Source organism: Poeciliopsis prolifica, unplaced genomic scaffold (assembly GCF_027474105.1).
Source record: "Poeciliopsis prolifica strain line A6 unplaced genomic scaffold, Auburn_PproV2 SCAFFOLD009, whole genome shotgun sequence".
Classification (NCBI taxonomy): domain Eukaryota; kingdom Metazoa; phylum Chordata; class Actinopteri; order Cyprinodontiformes; family Poeciliidae; genus Poeciliopsis; species Poeciliopsis prolifica.
In genome coordinates, this window is record NW_026562384.1 from 9894862 (window position 1) to 9908650 (window position 13789).

The 13789-nt window shown below is 39.7% G+C and overlaps 2 protein-coding genes across 7 annotated transcripts; one reads left to right on the forward strand and one right to left on the reverse strand.

Annotated features, from left to right (window-relative positions):
• Nucleotides 1-798: 798 nt before the first annotated feature.
• LOC129362720 (myozenin-2-like) lies at nt 799-8280 on the forward strand. 6 transcript variants are annotated; one of them, XM_055034433.1, is made up of 7 exons: nt 1859-1943; nt 2052-2076; nt 2189-2371; nt 3625-3782; nt 5299-5452; nt 5998-6178; nt 6911-8280. In XM_055034433.1, exons 4-7 carry the CDS (start codon nt 3666-3668, stop codon nt 7092-7094), a joined length of 636 nt encoding a protein of 211 aa, XP_054890408.1. In that variant the 5' UTR covers nt 1859-1943; nt 2052-2076; nt 2189-2371; nt 3625-3665; the 3' UTR covers nt 7095-8280. The 6 variants fall into 6 exon arrangements, with proteins under 6 accessions (XP_054890405.1, XP_054890406.1, XP_054890407.1 ...); XM_055034430.1 differs by lacking the exons at nt 2052-2076; nt 2189-2371; nt 6911-8280 and adding exons at nt 799-953; nt 6276-6903 and having other exon boundaries at nt 1853-1943; XM_055034431.1 differs by lacking the exons at nt 2052-2076; nt 2189-2371; nt 6911-8280 and adding exons at nt 799-953; nt 6346-6903 and having other exon boundaries at nt 1853-1943.
• Nucleotides 8281-8482: 202 nt separating this feature from the next.
• rbm22 (RNA binding motif protein 22) lies at nt 8483-13399 on the reverse strand. Its single transcript, XM_055034427.1, has 11 exons — nt 13318-13399; nt 12134-12187; nt 12017-12046; nt 11776-11908; nt 11577-11677; nt 11141-11313; nt 10074-10274; nt 9794-9958; nt 9423-9511; nt 9045-9173; nt 8483-8963 (listed from the first exon to the last, which is right to left on the reverse strand). The coding sequence occupies exons 1-11, from the start codon at nt 13369-13371 to the stop codon at nt 8809-8811; spliced, it is 1284 nt and encodes a 427-aa protein (XP_054890402.1). The 5' UTR covers nt 13372-13399; the 3' UTR covers nt 8483-8808.
• Between the last annotated feature and the right edge of the window lie 390 nt (nt 13400-13789).

Genomic DNA, 13789 nt, shown 5'->3' on the forward strand with positions numbered 1-13789 from the left:
TGAAGGTTTAAAGAATAGTGGCATTCTTTGTCAAAATGCTTTCTCTACTAAACAATTCTCCTTAATAAACCGTTAAAGAGCAGCCGCCTCTCTGCCTCATTTGTGCATCAGCAGACGAATATTTGTGACTAAGGATGACTTAACGTTTACTTTCCGAGGCCAGGAAGCTTCCCACCGGGAGATAGAGGTAGGCAAGGGTAAAATCAATTTCCAATCTCAGCAGAGATAAAGACAGAGTTTTTTTTCCCCCACAAGGCTTCTGTTAAGTTCAGGGAATCAATTTGTGAGAAAAAAAAAAAAAAAAAACTCACTTGAGTTTAAATAAGGCAACCAAATGTAAAAGTCATTACTGAAAAGGTGAAGCTAAAACAAATTTGGAGTTAATCTGCATTTGTAACATGGTGGCCTGTGTAATCCCAATAACTCAGGTAGGAAAGGTCAGAAAATGGAGGACCAACCTGCTGCTTAGTTCAACTTCTGGTCCTAAACAAGAAAACACAGGAATGATGATCATGATAGCAACTTCATCAGTTTCAAAGGTGCCTCCACAAAAATACTTGTGTGCTTGTTTGCATCTATGTTTGCAGTGGGTATGCCTGATGCTTGGCCTTGCTTTGATAGTGTCTGGACAACTGCTGCAAGCTCACACAAGCACGCGCGCAGAGGAGATCCGGTTTTTACAATCAAAGCAGCCCGAGGTCAGGATGTAAATCTTTGCACTTGCCCCCACCCCCTAATCACCTTTTTATAACCCCACAAAAACACCCCCTCATTTTGTCCGTACTGCCTTAGCTCTCTGCTAAAATAAACCCAGTGAGGTAAGTGCCGGAGGCATCCTGAGATGAGTTTTATACAGTCTGTTCCTTCAGGGTTGAGGAGTGTCCGAGTTGAGAGGAGACGCATCCGTAGGGGGACGAGGAACAAAACCAGAAGGAAACGAGAAGAAAACACAGGTAAGGCTGGTAATAAAGGCTTTCTAATCATTTCAACGCTTTGACATGAGGCACGATTAGACTTCACAGAGTGAAGGGACACCATGTGTAATTTTTGACACTATCTGGTCAGAGCTGACAACATGCACGTCATTAAATAAAATTAAAACTGATATGCAATGTCATACCGGAGGCAAGTTTTTGGCACCAACAATAGTGCCATTCTTCTTGAAATTGTTAAAAGATTTGCTCTATTATTCAGTATTTATGTAACACAAATCCTATTTTAAAAATTTTAATTTGCTCAAATTATGTTTAAGGCATCAAATTAACTGTTACCTGAGTACATGCAGGGCATGTTTTTGTAAGAGAAGGAAGGTAGAACTTAAACAAGTACTCCAACTCAAAGATTCGTAACTTACCCACAACAGGAAGGAGCTTTTGTATTTCAATTCATGGTATTAAATCATGGTACAAGTTAAATGAGGAGTTAAAACAAAGTCAAAATTTAATACAATTTAAAAGGAAATATAAGGATTTTTCATTTTCACAAGATATAGAAACACATGTGAGAATTAGCACCAATATTTACATGTAAATTGAGGCATATGAGTGTATATAGGTGTTTACATTTAGACAAACGTAAACACAAATAAAATGGAAAATGAATTAACCTGGGTTTGTTTTTTAATTGATTTAATAATGAGGGTATATCTGAAAATATGGCATGAGTTTATGGAGAAGGAGTTCATAAATTTCTTACCTCTTCATTCTCCTTTTCGAGCATGTTAAGATTATCGTGGTACAAAAATATCCGTCTTTTGCATTCTCTGTTCGTGTGTGTCATTTTATACTTCTATCATGTTTGAAATATGCAAATAAACAACTGAATATTTATTATATGGCTGATCATGATTAAGGGAAAGCCATTGGAGATGCATTCCGGAGTGGATGGTTTGACCAGGCAGAGGATGTTGCAAGCCAAAGCTCTGTCTCAGGAGGCCAGAGGAGGTAAGAACTTAAAGGAGCGACACAAGGGGTTTTGTTAGGTTTTGGGACAATATGGCCAGGAGGGCAGCAGAAGCACACAAACACAAAGAAGTCCTCTCTCTGTTGCAGCTCAAACAACTTATGTCCACATCAGGTCAGTAGGAATATTTTAAAAAAAATTTCCAAACTGAGGATACATGGCTGTACACCACAGCTGGCTGAGATGATGTTGTAATTAATGGAAAATTACTTTTTTTTTTTTATAGAGACTGAACTGCATATGGTCATCCATCGTCAATTCACAAATAAAAAAAAAAAACAAAAACACATGAACTAATCTGTCTCTGTCCTGAAGATTACTTTCTGCAAATCGGAAGAGCCAAAGCTGATCAGGTCAACACTTTCAGTGCACGTAACGAGGGACTTGAACCACAGCTGCCTGTGAACACGTATGACAACTCGACACTAAAAAGGCTACAATTTATTTAACTCCTTCTTCTGCCAGACAAAAAGCGAGATCACAGCTGGGTGTGAACCAAACATCAAAGTGTGTAGCTTGTCTTCTCGGAAACAAGTGGACACTGATACTCTGAAATCCTTGGAGTGGTAATGTGTGGATGGCCAGCTGGGACTATCCCAGCTGGCTGTTCGGTACTCCCGCCCCGTCCGCTAGTAAGGCTTTGAAAATTATTCTCCTAAACTCAGCAAAACGTGACTCCCACCGCTGAATTATACACAGGCCGATCAAAGGCAGCTCCTCTAGGGTGGCATGGGCCCAGACTTCTCCCAACACTTATCATGTGCAAGTAAAAAAGGACCATCTGCTCTGACACAAGTCTTTCATCCAAAGATCCTATTTATATGCCCAGTTTCCCATTTAACTCTGGAGCACAACAAACATTACACAGCACTTGACATCATCTCGAGGCTATTTCAGGCCATCCATCATGCCGCAATACAACCTAAGAAGGAACCCCCTGAGCAAAAACTGCATGGCTACTTAGTGACGGCACACATGCTTTAGCTTTTAAATATCAGTCCAGCTCAGCTGTTTCATGTTGACAGACACAAGAAGAGCGCTTGGGACTTCATGACTGGCCAAGTGCCTTAGTTTTTCTTTCTGCTTTCCTTCTTTTTTGTAAATTGTTGAAGCTAAAGCTGAATCAAATTTATGAACTTAAATTTGGAAGTAGTGGTGATATGAGAGAAGTCTGACTTTTTCAAAGCTTTAAATGATTTAAGACAGCAGGGGGGAAAAAAGCATTTTTAATCCTGTTGTTTTATTTGTAAATTTAAAAGAAAAACTGCTTTACATTTAAGACAAGCAACGCTCTCCAAGAAAGGATAAGGCAAGAAATATACTCCTCAAGTGGCTTATTGAGTAGTAAAACAAAAATCTGTGTTCTGAGAACAAAATGGACAGAGAATCTTCAACATATGAGTGAATAAAGAAATAATGATGCAAAAACAACATAAATTAAAAACAATGAACAGAATTTCTACAAATGTATTACTGTACAATGACTATAAGTAAAACGCTGAAGGAATCAAGAGGCACAAATAGAGGATGACTGAACACACACACCCCCACACACACACACACACACACACACACACACACACACACACACACACACACACACACACACACACACACACAATGAGTCAGTGAATCACTTACTACTGTGTTCCCTTCTGACAGGTCTGAACCTGGGGAAGAAGATCAGTGTACCAAAAGACGTGATGATGGAAGAGCTGAACCTTTCCTCCAATCGAGGATCTCGCATGTTTCAGGAGAGACAGAAGAGAGCCGAGAAGTTTACATTGGAGAACGCTGCCAATGGACCTTATAATCCCAATGTAAGAAATAGAAAAGAACAGACACAGAATGTTAAAGTATTCTTTTTTGCCTGAGAGTTTATGTGACAAACTGCACAAAGAGCATTGTTGTTATAATTTGAGAGGAAAAATAGCACATAGTTTTCATTCTTTTTGCTCAAAATAAACAATTTTAAGTTTGTTCACTCCATAAAACTGGTCTTTGTGGGCGAGGAGAAAGAAGACTAAAATAATGGATAAAATATTTATTTAATTTACACAGAAAAAAAATCTAATAAATATATAAAATAGGAATAGGAATAGTTTAAAAGTTTTACAAAATAAAACTTTGTTATTCAGCTTGAAGAGCAGGGAGAAGCCAATGCTTGCTAAATCCTACCCTTATCTGACCCATCCATTATAAATGATGCATTTAGAGTAAGAATATCTCAGTATTTTCCACATAATTTACACTTACATGTGCTTTCATTTCACCATTATCCAGTCTATCCACAAATGAACTTATGCAATTAATTCCTTTTCATATAGACGACATCTTCCTAAAAGATTGTCATCTAAAATCTAGCTCTGCCCTTGACTAGTCCCCTGCCTCACTTAAGCACTTTGAGTTCCCCTCGGCCAAAAGGTGAGGTATAATTAAAGTTGCCTTGCCTTTATTTCAAAAAAACGTTTTTACATTTTTTTTTTTTTTTTTTTTTTTTTTGGTAGATTGACCACTTTTGAATTTGACCCAAATTTCAGAATTCTCTTATATCCCACCTCATGGACAATCTGTTTTGCTTCTCAGCTTGTAGCATGCGATGTCAGCACACAGCAAGCTCCAGTACTCCGGTCAAATTAGACCAAAACTGAAAATTGTGGTCAACGTGCTATTTATGGTAGAAAACTAAGTCTGTCCATCTCCTCCACCAGGGTGAGGGCTACGTCATACAGTGGGTATTTTTTTGTCACAGTAAGGGACAGTGAAGTTAATCAGAGTTGATGGGATATGAGTGGAAGCAAGAGGCTGCAACGGATTGAAGGGTAGAAGTTCGCCTGAAAATGATCAGATCAAAGCTTAAGTCATGTATGTGTTGGTTTAGTCCAGTCCAGTCCGGACATAAATGCAATAGAGAATCTGGAATAAGACTCCACAAATGAATTCCAAGCTGATCTTTAAAAGTGTGGGATGAACTGGAGTGAAAACCATGTGTCATTTTCCTATTACTTCATTATTGCAAACTATTTTTTATTGCTTTATCATACGAGGCTCTAAATGTTGTTTGGTAGCTTATTATTAACAAAGCAGATGTTTTTCCAGCTATGTTCCAATCAAATATTAAAATAATAATAAAAAAACATACAAATGTACATTACACTCAGTAGGGATACTGTATTCCCGAGGTTAAACATTTGATAAGCTTTCCCACAATTGCTGTCTCAAGCAGAGTAGCATCAGTTACCCCCTCTGTTACCGCCAAAGCGTAAAGCCGGTCTTGTGTTGCCATTTGAGGGTTAGATAAATTTACAGGAACCTTAACCAGTGTGTATCCTGCAGGTTCGTCTTGAGCTCAGCCCCCCCCTGCAGTCAGTCTCCGTGCCGCAGGGAGGAAAAGAGAACCAGGCTTTCTCCATCCCCGGTAAGCACAGCCTGGTCATGAACCTTCAGAAGACTGTAGCAAAGAAGGGCAATCCCAATGTCCTCGCTCCAGGTAAATGGTAGTACACTGTGAAGAAAGGCCTGCCACAAGCGCTGTCTGGCTTTCAGCATTGCCAGCACTTGAGAAATGCATGGACACTGTTGCACCACGATATGCCAGAACTCACCTTTCCAATCGCACTCCCAGCACATTAATTTGTTTTATTATAATCAGAGCCAGGGGAGCTGGCAGTTTGTGGAAAGCAATTATCGTGTGAGCATCTTTGCTGAGGGCTGTTGTATATTTGGCCTGGCAGAAAGCACTGCTTCCAGTCTGACTGATGAGCAACTAAGCTCCCTTTATTATCAGGGATTCACACTGAGATCTCATTACTGTCATTCCTATTGCTGACAGGAGTGACATCAGAGAGATTTGTATGTAAATTTTTATCCCTATCCGCTTCGAAACAGCATGTTATTTTTATTCAGAGGGCGGGGGTTGAATTTAATTAAACAGTTTCTCAACTGGAAAGTATTGAAAATTACTCAAATACATCCTCAACTTTACTTTGGGTTGGATCCTGCTTCACTGCTATCACGCTTTTTTTTCTTGGCCAGGCTACTCTGGACCCCTAAAGGAAATTCCACATGAGAAGTTCAACACAACGGTAATCCCCAAATCCTACTGTTCCCCATGGAGGGAAGCTTTGGGAGGCAGCGAAGAGCTTCTGAATACACTCAACACCCAGCTGCCACAACCACAAAGACTACAACCTGCTAACTACAGGTGCTTCAACAGGTAAATCCTTTCCTCCATCATCTGATATGTCTCTGCAAGTGAATCAAACACATAAGTTTTTAAGCATGGACGCTGAGGCCCGTCTATCTCCAAATAGACCCGCAGATGACCTAACCAAAGAGATCCATTATCATCTGTTCCCCCGGCTCCGGTCCATGTTTCCACAGGTTGAAAATGAATCCAGAGACTGGCTTTCAGCTCCTTGGACTGTGGCAGCATGATGGTTATTTTCATCTCTGGGCCTTGACAGATGATCCACAGGAAGGAGGGGAGAGGGGTCTATAAGCTTTCAAGACCCAATAAGACATATAGCACACGAAAAGGGAGTCGTCTTTCACATGACATACGTGCAAGACAGAGCAAATGTGAAGCCAAGGCAGATGCAGAGATGAGGCTGGCAGGCGAGACAAACTGAAAGAAACGCTGTCAGTCAAACTGATTCAGTCCGCCTGTGAGGAACTGCACCCCCTGTGGAGAGATCCTCTTACATCCTTAAGATTATTATGAAATTACAGCGTCTTAAAGCTGAACTCTAATCGTGGGGAAGAGAGGTTGAGTTCAGGGCGCACCCAGTTTTAATGGTGTTAAACCCTGGTGGGTTTAAAAAAAAATAAAAACCTTATTTGAAGCAGTGTATATCATGTGTCATGTAAAAGATTTTCCCTGTTACCTCAAGGAGAGCTACTTGATATAACCCTCTTTCCCCCCACCTATCCCCCACCCATTTTACAGAACTCCGACGCCATTTGGCGGCACAATGGCCAGCAAGAGAGTCATCCCAGTTATTGGCTTTGAGGCCGTGGAGCCCCAGAAGCTTCCCAGCGTCGCCCTAGACCATATGTGTCGACGGCCAAACTTCAACAGAGCGCCAAGAGGATGGGGAATAGACTATAGCCCTGAATCTAATGAGCTATGAGAGTGACTTTATGAGATAAAACCTGAAGCACAAACCCTCTCTCTTTGAAACAGTCCCTCTGTTGATTGCAACAATCGAAAGAATAGGTTGGAAAAAAAATAAGACTCCAGCATAATAGTGGTTTGCTACTAATGAGTGTTGTGAGAATACAGAGGCAGGCAGGCAATGATGGGCAGTCACATGTTCACAATGCCTTGCAGAAGTATTCACCTCCATTAGGGATAGGCTGTAAAACTAAATCCTAAGTTTTTGTACGTCCAAGAAAGATCTGACCAATCCACTTTCTTTCAATGTAAGAGGTGATCTATCAAGACACAGCCATCGAACGTACCCAACAGGCCATAAGAGAGAAGTATGATTCAGAGAAGCAGCAAGGAGTCTCGTTGTAACTGGACGTGCTGTAAAGTGACGGCTCAGGTGAAGGAAACTATTCAACTAAAGGTCATGCACTGCACATCTGGCCTTTAAGGAAGACCGGCAGGAAGGGGAGCTAAAAAAGCCAAGTAAGAATACATAAATATGTGGAAGAGCATACTCTGGTCAGATCAGGCATGACATACGTTTCACCTACAGTCAAAAAGCTATTTTTGGTGGAGACCTAACCACCAACTCCATGCTGAGACAAAGCTATTTTCATCTGGGATATAGACACTGGAAAGATCCTAAATATTCAGCTTTAATGGTTTTAAAGCGAATTCATGTGTTTATAACAGTCCAGTCAACGGTCAGGCCTGAATCTAGTTGACACCCTGCGGTAAAATTTGAATATTACCATCTGCAGATAGTTTCCTTCTACTTTGACTGAGCTACAAAGAGTAGTAACAAGTATCAACATCAAGATGTGCAAAGCTAGTTTCTGTCAGTGTCGGTGGTCGATCAGAAACACATGCTCCACTTTTCAGATTTTATTTGTGAAGAGTTTAAAACCATTTATCAACTTCCTGCCATCTCACACATATGAAGTGTTGTGTCAGTGTATAAAAATTGCATCACAATAAAGTTCATGGTTGTGACAAAATGTGAACATGTTCAACGAAAATGAATACTTTTGCAAGGTACTGTATGAAGTGATCCCAACGTATTTCAACTCATCAAAACCCATCTGTCCTCTCTTGTTTTTCTTTTGTGCATTTAATTCTGTGAATAGTCATAAACAACATGTAGTAATAAATGTATGAGAAGATAATTATTGACAGGGGTGTCATTTTAATGAGAAGTGAAAATATATAACAAAGATTTTACAATAAAGTCAATATGATGCTCAAAATTGAGATGGTGTCCAATAAAAAAAATATAACTCAAACTAAATGAAAATGAACAGATTTTAAAATACTTCTCAGTATTCAACTCAAGGTGAAAAAAGCAAAATGAGACAGAAACAAATTTACTCCAAAAGCTAAGTTCTTATATGTACAATGATTCCATGTGGTCCTGGTCATATCCGCCTCATGCTCAGAGGCTGTTTTAACTGCTTGCTATTAGTTAATATTCCCTAGTACGACCAGAGTCATCGAGTTAAACTCTGACTGTCACCTCTCATTTGCAACTCTGTAGGTTGTATTAACAGGAGATAATCAATTCCTGTGCAGCGTGTTTTTTTCTGGAAGCAGTCCTCTGGCCCGTAGAAGCCTTGAACATGCACGCAACCAACCAGGTTTGACATGAGAAAGCCAGAGAAATCTAATCACAGCCTAAGGTCACTCCTCGCTCGCAATTATTCGGTGTGGCGTGAGCCGTGTGCCGAGTGGGCACCCATGCGCTGGGGATCCTGGGACGGGTAATGGATTGTACCAGGGGGCCTCATTGTCAGGGGAGGGGGGACAGGTGGGGCCATGGGACCCATGGGGTGAAACATCGGAGGTCCGTAACCTGAAGAAAAATAAACAAGTTGCCATCTTAGGCATCTGCATTCACTCTGCATCATTAACACTGTTCATCCACTCGTTCTACCTGGTGGAGGGGGGTTTATTCCTGGAGGTGGTGGTAAAGCAATGTTCATAATGGCAGGTGAGGAGCTTGGATCTAGGTTGAAGTAGTTTGCTGGAGCCTCTTCATCGAGAGCTGGTGGTGGAGGAAGTGCTGATAGAAAGAGGGGACACAAAGCCCGTCATGGTCTACATGTATTAGGGCTGTACCTAATGATTATTTCAGTAATAGAGTATTAATGATTAATCTGGAAAGAAAATTGCCACATTTTGTACAATATTAGAAATGTATTAAAAGACCAGAAAGAACAAACTCCTTGTTTAAACATGATGCCCAACATGCTGTAACACAGTTCTGGGTAAAACATATTTACAGACAAATTCTTCCGGTGGCTGCACTCACCTCCAGGCAGGCCAGGGACAGGATCCAGTCTGGTTCCCATTTCACTCACTCCTTCCTTCACACCATCCTTTCCTCTGGCTGCCTGAGACCTAAAGAGTCACACTATCTGCATTAGACGCCCATTTATTAAACACAGCGTAGCAGCTGAAAGCAGCATTCGCCACAGACAATCTTTGACTCTCACTGCGTCAGTAATAGTCACCTTTTAACAGCCCTGTAGTTACCAATTTACTGACACTTGTAACAGCAATGCTGGGATTAGCTCAGGCTGCTACTCTCATTCTCCTTGAAAAGCACCTGGCATTTAACAAGCACATCCCTCAAAGTGGCTCTGCTCGGTGCGGCTGCACGGGAGTTCAGAAGCGACTTACCTTCCCCACTTGACAGTGAGCCTCCGTCCATTAATGATTAGTTTGTTAAAGGACTTTTCTGCAGCCATCTCTGCTGCCTGCCGAGTGGCGAATTGGATGAAGGCACACTGCTGCCTTTGGACGATAGTAATGGTGCGAATTTCTCCAAATTGGTAAAAGTGACCCCTGTAGTGATAAAAAAAAAAAACTGTTTGCTTAACAAAAGATAATGTAACCTAAAGGCTATGAATATAAAATTCACTATTTGAAGTCTCAACAGCTCTTGCAATAAAATACTCACTTGAGATCTCCGTCTGTTACTGTATCTCCCAGGCCGCCTATGTAAAGAGTGCTAATGGACTTGTCCTCTGGTGGGTCAAGTCGGGGCATAGTTGAAGCCCGCTTCAATAACTTGTCAGCAACTGGGTCATTGATGCCATAGTAACGATCTTTAATGTTCTGGTCAGCCAGAGGGTCATCAGGATCTGTAGGCTTCTCATGCCTGCAGGTAAAATAAAAAAGTTTGAAGAATGTACCACAAAGATAGAAAATAAATGTCAGACTGAACACGACACACAACAAAAAAACATTTGTATTAAACCTTTTATACAATGCTAACACACCAAAAAAGTGTGTTCACTACTTCAACCTAGATCCAAAGTTAAAAATTAAACTTTTTTGACAAATGACTTAAAAATGATATTGTAGATGATAAAAGTAGTGTACTTATGTATGCTGATAATTTTACAAGTGAACATGGTTGAAAATAATCAACATAGGATTGCTATAAAAAGACCAACTAAAACTGTGCATAGCAATATTATAAAGTGAAAATATAGAAATAAAAGTTATTTGTATAACAAAATAAATCAAAAAGTAGTTTCAAATTGACTGAGGATTACAGATCTAGAGAAAAAAGTACAAAAATAAATGCATGTTACTTTATTCAGTAAAACTACAAAGCTCCAATCCATTCTTGTCTTCAGGAAGGTCATTCAAGGCCCTCGGTCAACAAATGGCAAACAGATGTCTCCCTGTCTGTTTTAGTTTGGACTTTTGAAATATTTAAACACATGCTACCTGAAGAAAAGATTCTTCTGGAGGGCTAATGCAGTAAAAAAAAAATAAAAAAAAACTGAAATACAAGATAAACAAGCTAGGACCACTGAGAGCTTTGAAAACAAGTAAAAAGACTTTAAAATCTTCAACTTACCAAGCAGCAAGAGTAGAGACTTTAAAATAGGTTTCATTTATGACAATTCTACAATTCTTTGTGATTGTAGTAAATCACAAAGAGAGCCTAATTGACTACTTAAAATAGTGAAAAAAAATACCAAAAAAAACATAAGATTTAGCCATAAAGCCCACCTGTAGGGACACTCTTCTCCTCTCTTACACTCCCCCTTCACCCAGAAGGAGCAAATGTGAGGCCGGTTCCTCTTGTAATACGGCGTAGTTCGGGCCAATTTCAGCAACATATCACTGGAGCTTGGAGCCTTACCAAGCTGGCCTACTGGTCGGGTGCCATCAGAATTGGCTATCTGAAAACACATATTTAAACAGAATCAATCACTGAAAACTGAAAAGTCAGAAAAACAAATTAGAAAGTGTACAATAAAGCAATTTTGACAAATTATATTAATAGGAAAATCATTACTGAAAAAGGAAATTATAAAAAAATTCTGACACTGATACTACATGGTAAACTATAAACAGAAATTAAGAGAAAATAAACATTTTGCTTAATTATAGTTACTGCATTTATAAAAACTTGTTTGAAAGAGCAGTTATTTTGCAAGGCTACCTCTCTCTCCATGTTCTGTGTGTAGTACTCTTTGTTCACATCAGACCTAGGAATCTCATCTTTAACAGTGAGGCCAGTGTCTCTGACCTGGATAGGCAAACCTGTCAGTCACAAGATAAAACAGAAGGGTTAAAACCAACTTATGTTGTCTAAAACATATCGCATTGGTCAAACTTAGAGTATGTAATCAAAGACTCACCATACTCCAGGTCAAGAAGGCATGTCTGACAAACGTTCTTCATTTTACTGCAGGTCTGACAGACCTCCGTCTTCTTAAAACGCATCCGTGTGCCTGGGCACCATCTGAACACGGTGAAGGGCCGAGCACAGATCTGATGGTTGAAAATGAAAACCTCAGACATGTTCTTACAATCCAAATGTTGGTTTATAAAAATGTCTCATTACATAGTGTAATACAAGGTCAGAGTTGCAAAACATACCTTGCATTCTTTTCCATATTTCTCCTTGGTCTGTAAAACGAAGCACGGACATGTTTACATCTCTAGAGCTATAAGCATGAGTTCAGTTAGCACAGCATCCGGAACATAAAATCTTACCATACGGATGTAAGGATTTTCCCCTAAACATGTCTGGCACAGAATTGGGAAATCCTAGAACAGAAAAATTACAATGGATCTTTGTGCAAGAAAACAACCACATTTTCCATTTTTATCTCTACTATGGACCAGATTCTGTCTTCAGCAAAGCTAGAACTAATGTGTCCGTTTCACCTGTTAATTTATTTATATTTTGTCAATACTCCGGAGTTCACTTTTTGCTTCAGTATCAAGGCATATTCAAATGAGTGACCAGAACAAGTCCTGATTCAAGCTCTCTTCCACTTTGCCATCTGTTGAAGGATGCTGTTTCAGTCAAAATGCTTGCAGCTGAACATGACCAGGATTTAATCCATCCATTTCACACCATCAGCCAAACATCTAAATATAAGCGGCTCTAGGGATTTAAAACGTCAACTACATATTCTAAGGTTACTCCCTTAGTAGTCTGGTGTTTTTAAAAAACTAAGATATCAAACACCTGGCCGCTAAAAAAAACGTATTAACTGCTGTAAGAAGTACTGCAACAAGCGGGCAAAAAGGTATTGCTGTGTTTTATGCCCTAACTTGTTTTAACAGACTTAAACTCGAGATCTTGCTTAGCGGCTTTATCTGAAAAAGTTGGTGCTAATGCCAAACTGTTAGCTTAGGTATTTCCCTCTCAGGGCCACGCGGATACTATATTTACATTTCTAGGTCAAAATTATTAATTCATCTGACTAAATTATAATATCACTGCACATTTGTGAGCTCAGTATTTTAAATACAAATTCTGAATGTGAGATTTTACCAGATTGCGATTATTTTAGCCCTGTCTGCCTCCTACCGCTAACCTTTTTAGCTTAAGTAGCTAGCTCTAATACAGCCCGCGTTCATAAGAAATCCCAAGATATTTCTTTAGAAATCGATCTGGGGAGTTATTTATTTTCTTGTTTATCACTGAGACAATGGACTCGTTTTCATCTCTATTCAGTTAACATTCACATAGCAGCCAACCGCGACATACGGATCGATGCTAAACAAGATAGCAGCCACGCTACAATAGCTAGCCGACAATGGCTAGCGAATATTACTCCTCAAACTGATGTGGATTTAAGAGCTACTAAGTGTTGAGTTTTGGCTGCTACATATTTCATTCATTCCTACTCACTGTTGTAGAAAAACATGACACTGATTGGACATACCGCGTCTTCCCAGTTCTGTCTGTTGTAGGTGTTAGAGCCTAGGGAGGTCGCCATTTTGGAAAGTGTTAGCCAAACTTCACAGCTAAACAGCTCAAGCTAGAGAAATCACAGCCGCAGTACCTCACATTGCCTTCAGGTGTCGCTCTGATTCAAAAATAATTGTACAAATATGGCTATCTGAAGCGTTGAATTAAAATTACATTACGTATCAATCTTTATAAGCATGAATTTATAAACGTAACCTTATTCATCGTTATACAAATGTAATACAAAGAGATTTTCCCTATCTGTCTGTCTGCATATTTGTATTTTGAAAGCGAGAGAATGAATGGGTGAGAGAAAAACCTTATGGGACATTGTCAGAGCAATGTGTTCATAGGAGCTTATTTTTTATTAGATATCTTCTTTTTCTGATAGTGCACAACAATGCAGCAGAACTAACGGAGAAAAATGACAAGCTGTCCATTGGTGA

What these genes read in the sequence shown, in the direction of transcription:
- LOC129362720 (XM_055034428.1), top strand. Translation starts at nt 1,844, where the DNA reads ATGATTAAGGGAAAGCCATTGGAGATGCATTCCGGAGTGGATGGTTTG. An exon ending in GTCTCAGGAGGCCAGAGGAG is followed by an intron (nt 1,944 to 3,624) that starts GTAAGAACTTAA and finishes CCCTTCTGACAG; the next exon opens with GTCTGAACCTGGGGAAGAAG. An exon ending in AACTACAGGTGCTTCAACAG is followed by an intron (nt 6,179 to 6,910) that starts GTAAATCCTTTC and finishes CCCATTTTACAG; the next exon opens with AACTCCGACGCCATTTGGCG.
- rbm22 (XM_055034427.1), bottom strand. Translation starts at nt 13,371, where the DNA reads ATGGCGACCTCCCTAGGCTCTAACACCTACAACAGACAGAACTGGGAA. An exon ending in AAAATCCTTACATCCGTATG is followed by an intron (nt 12,047 to 12,133) that starts GTAAGATTTTAT and finishes TTCGTTTTACAG; the next exon opens with ACCAAGGAGAAATATGGAAA. An exon ending in GTAACAGACGGAGATCTCAA is followed by an intron (nt 9,959 to 10,073) that starts GTGAGTATTTTA and finishes TTATCACTACAG; the next exon opens with GGGTCACTTTTACCAATTTG.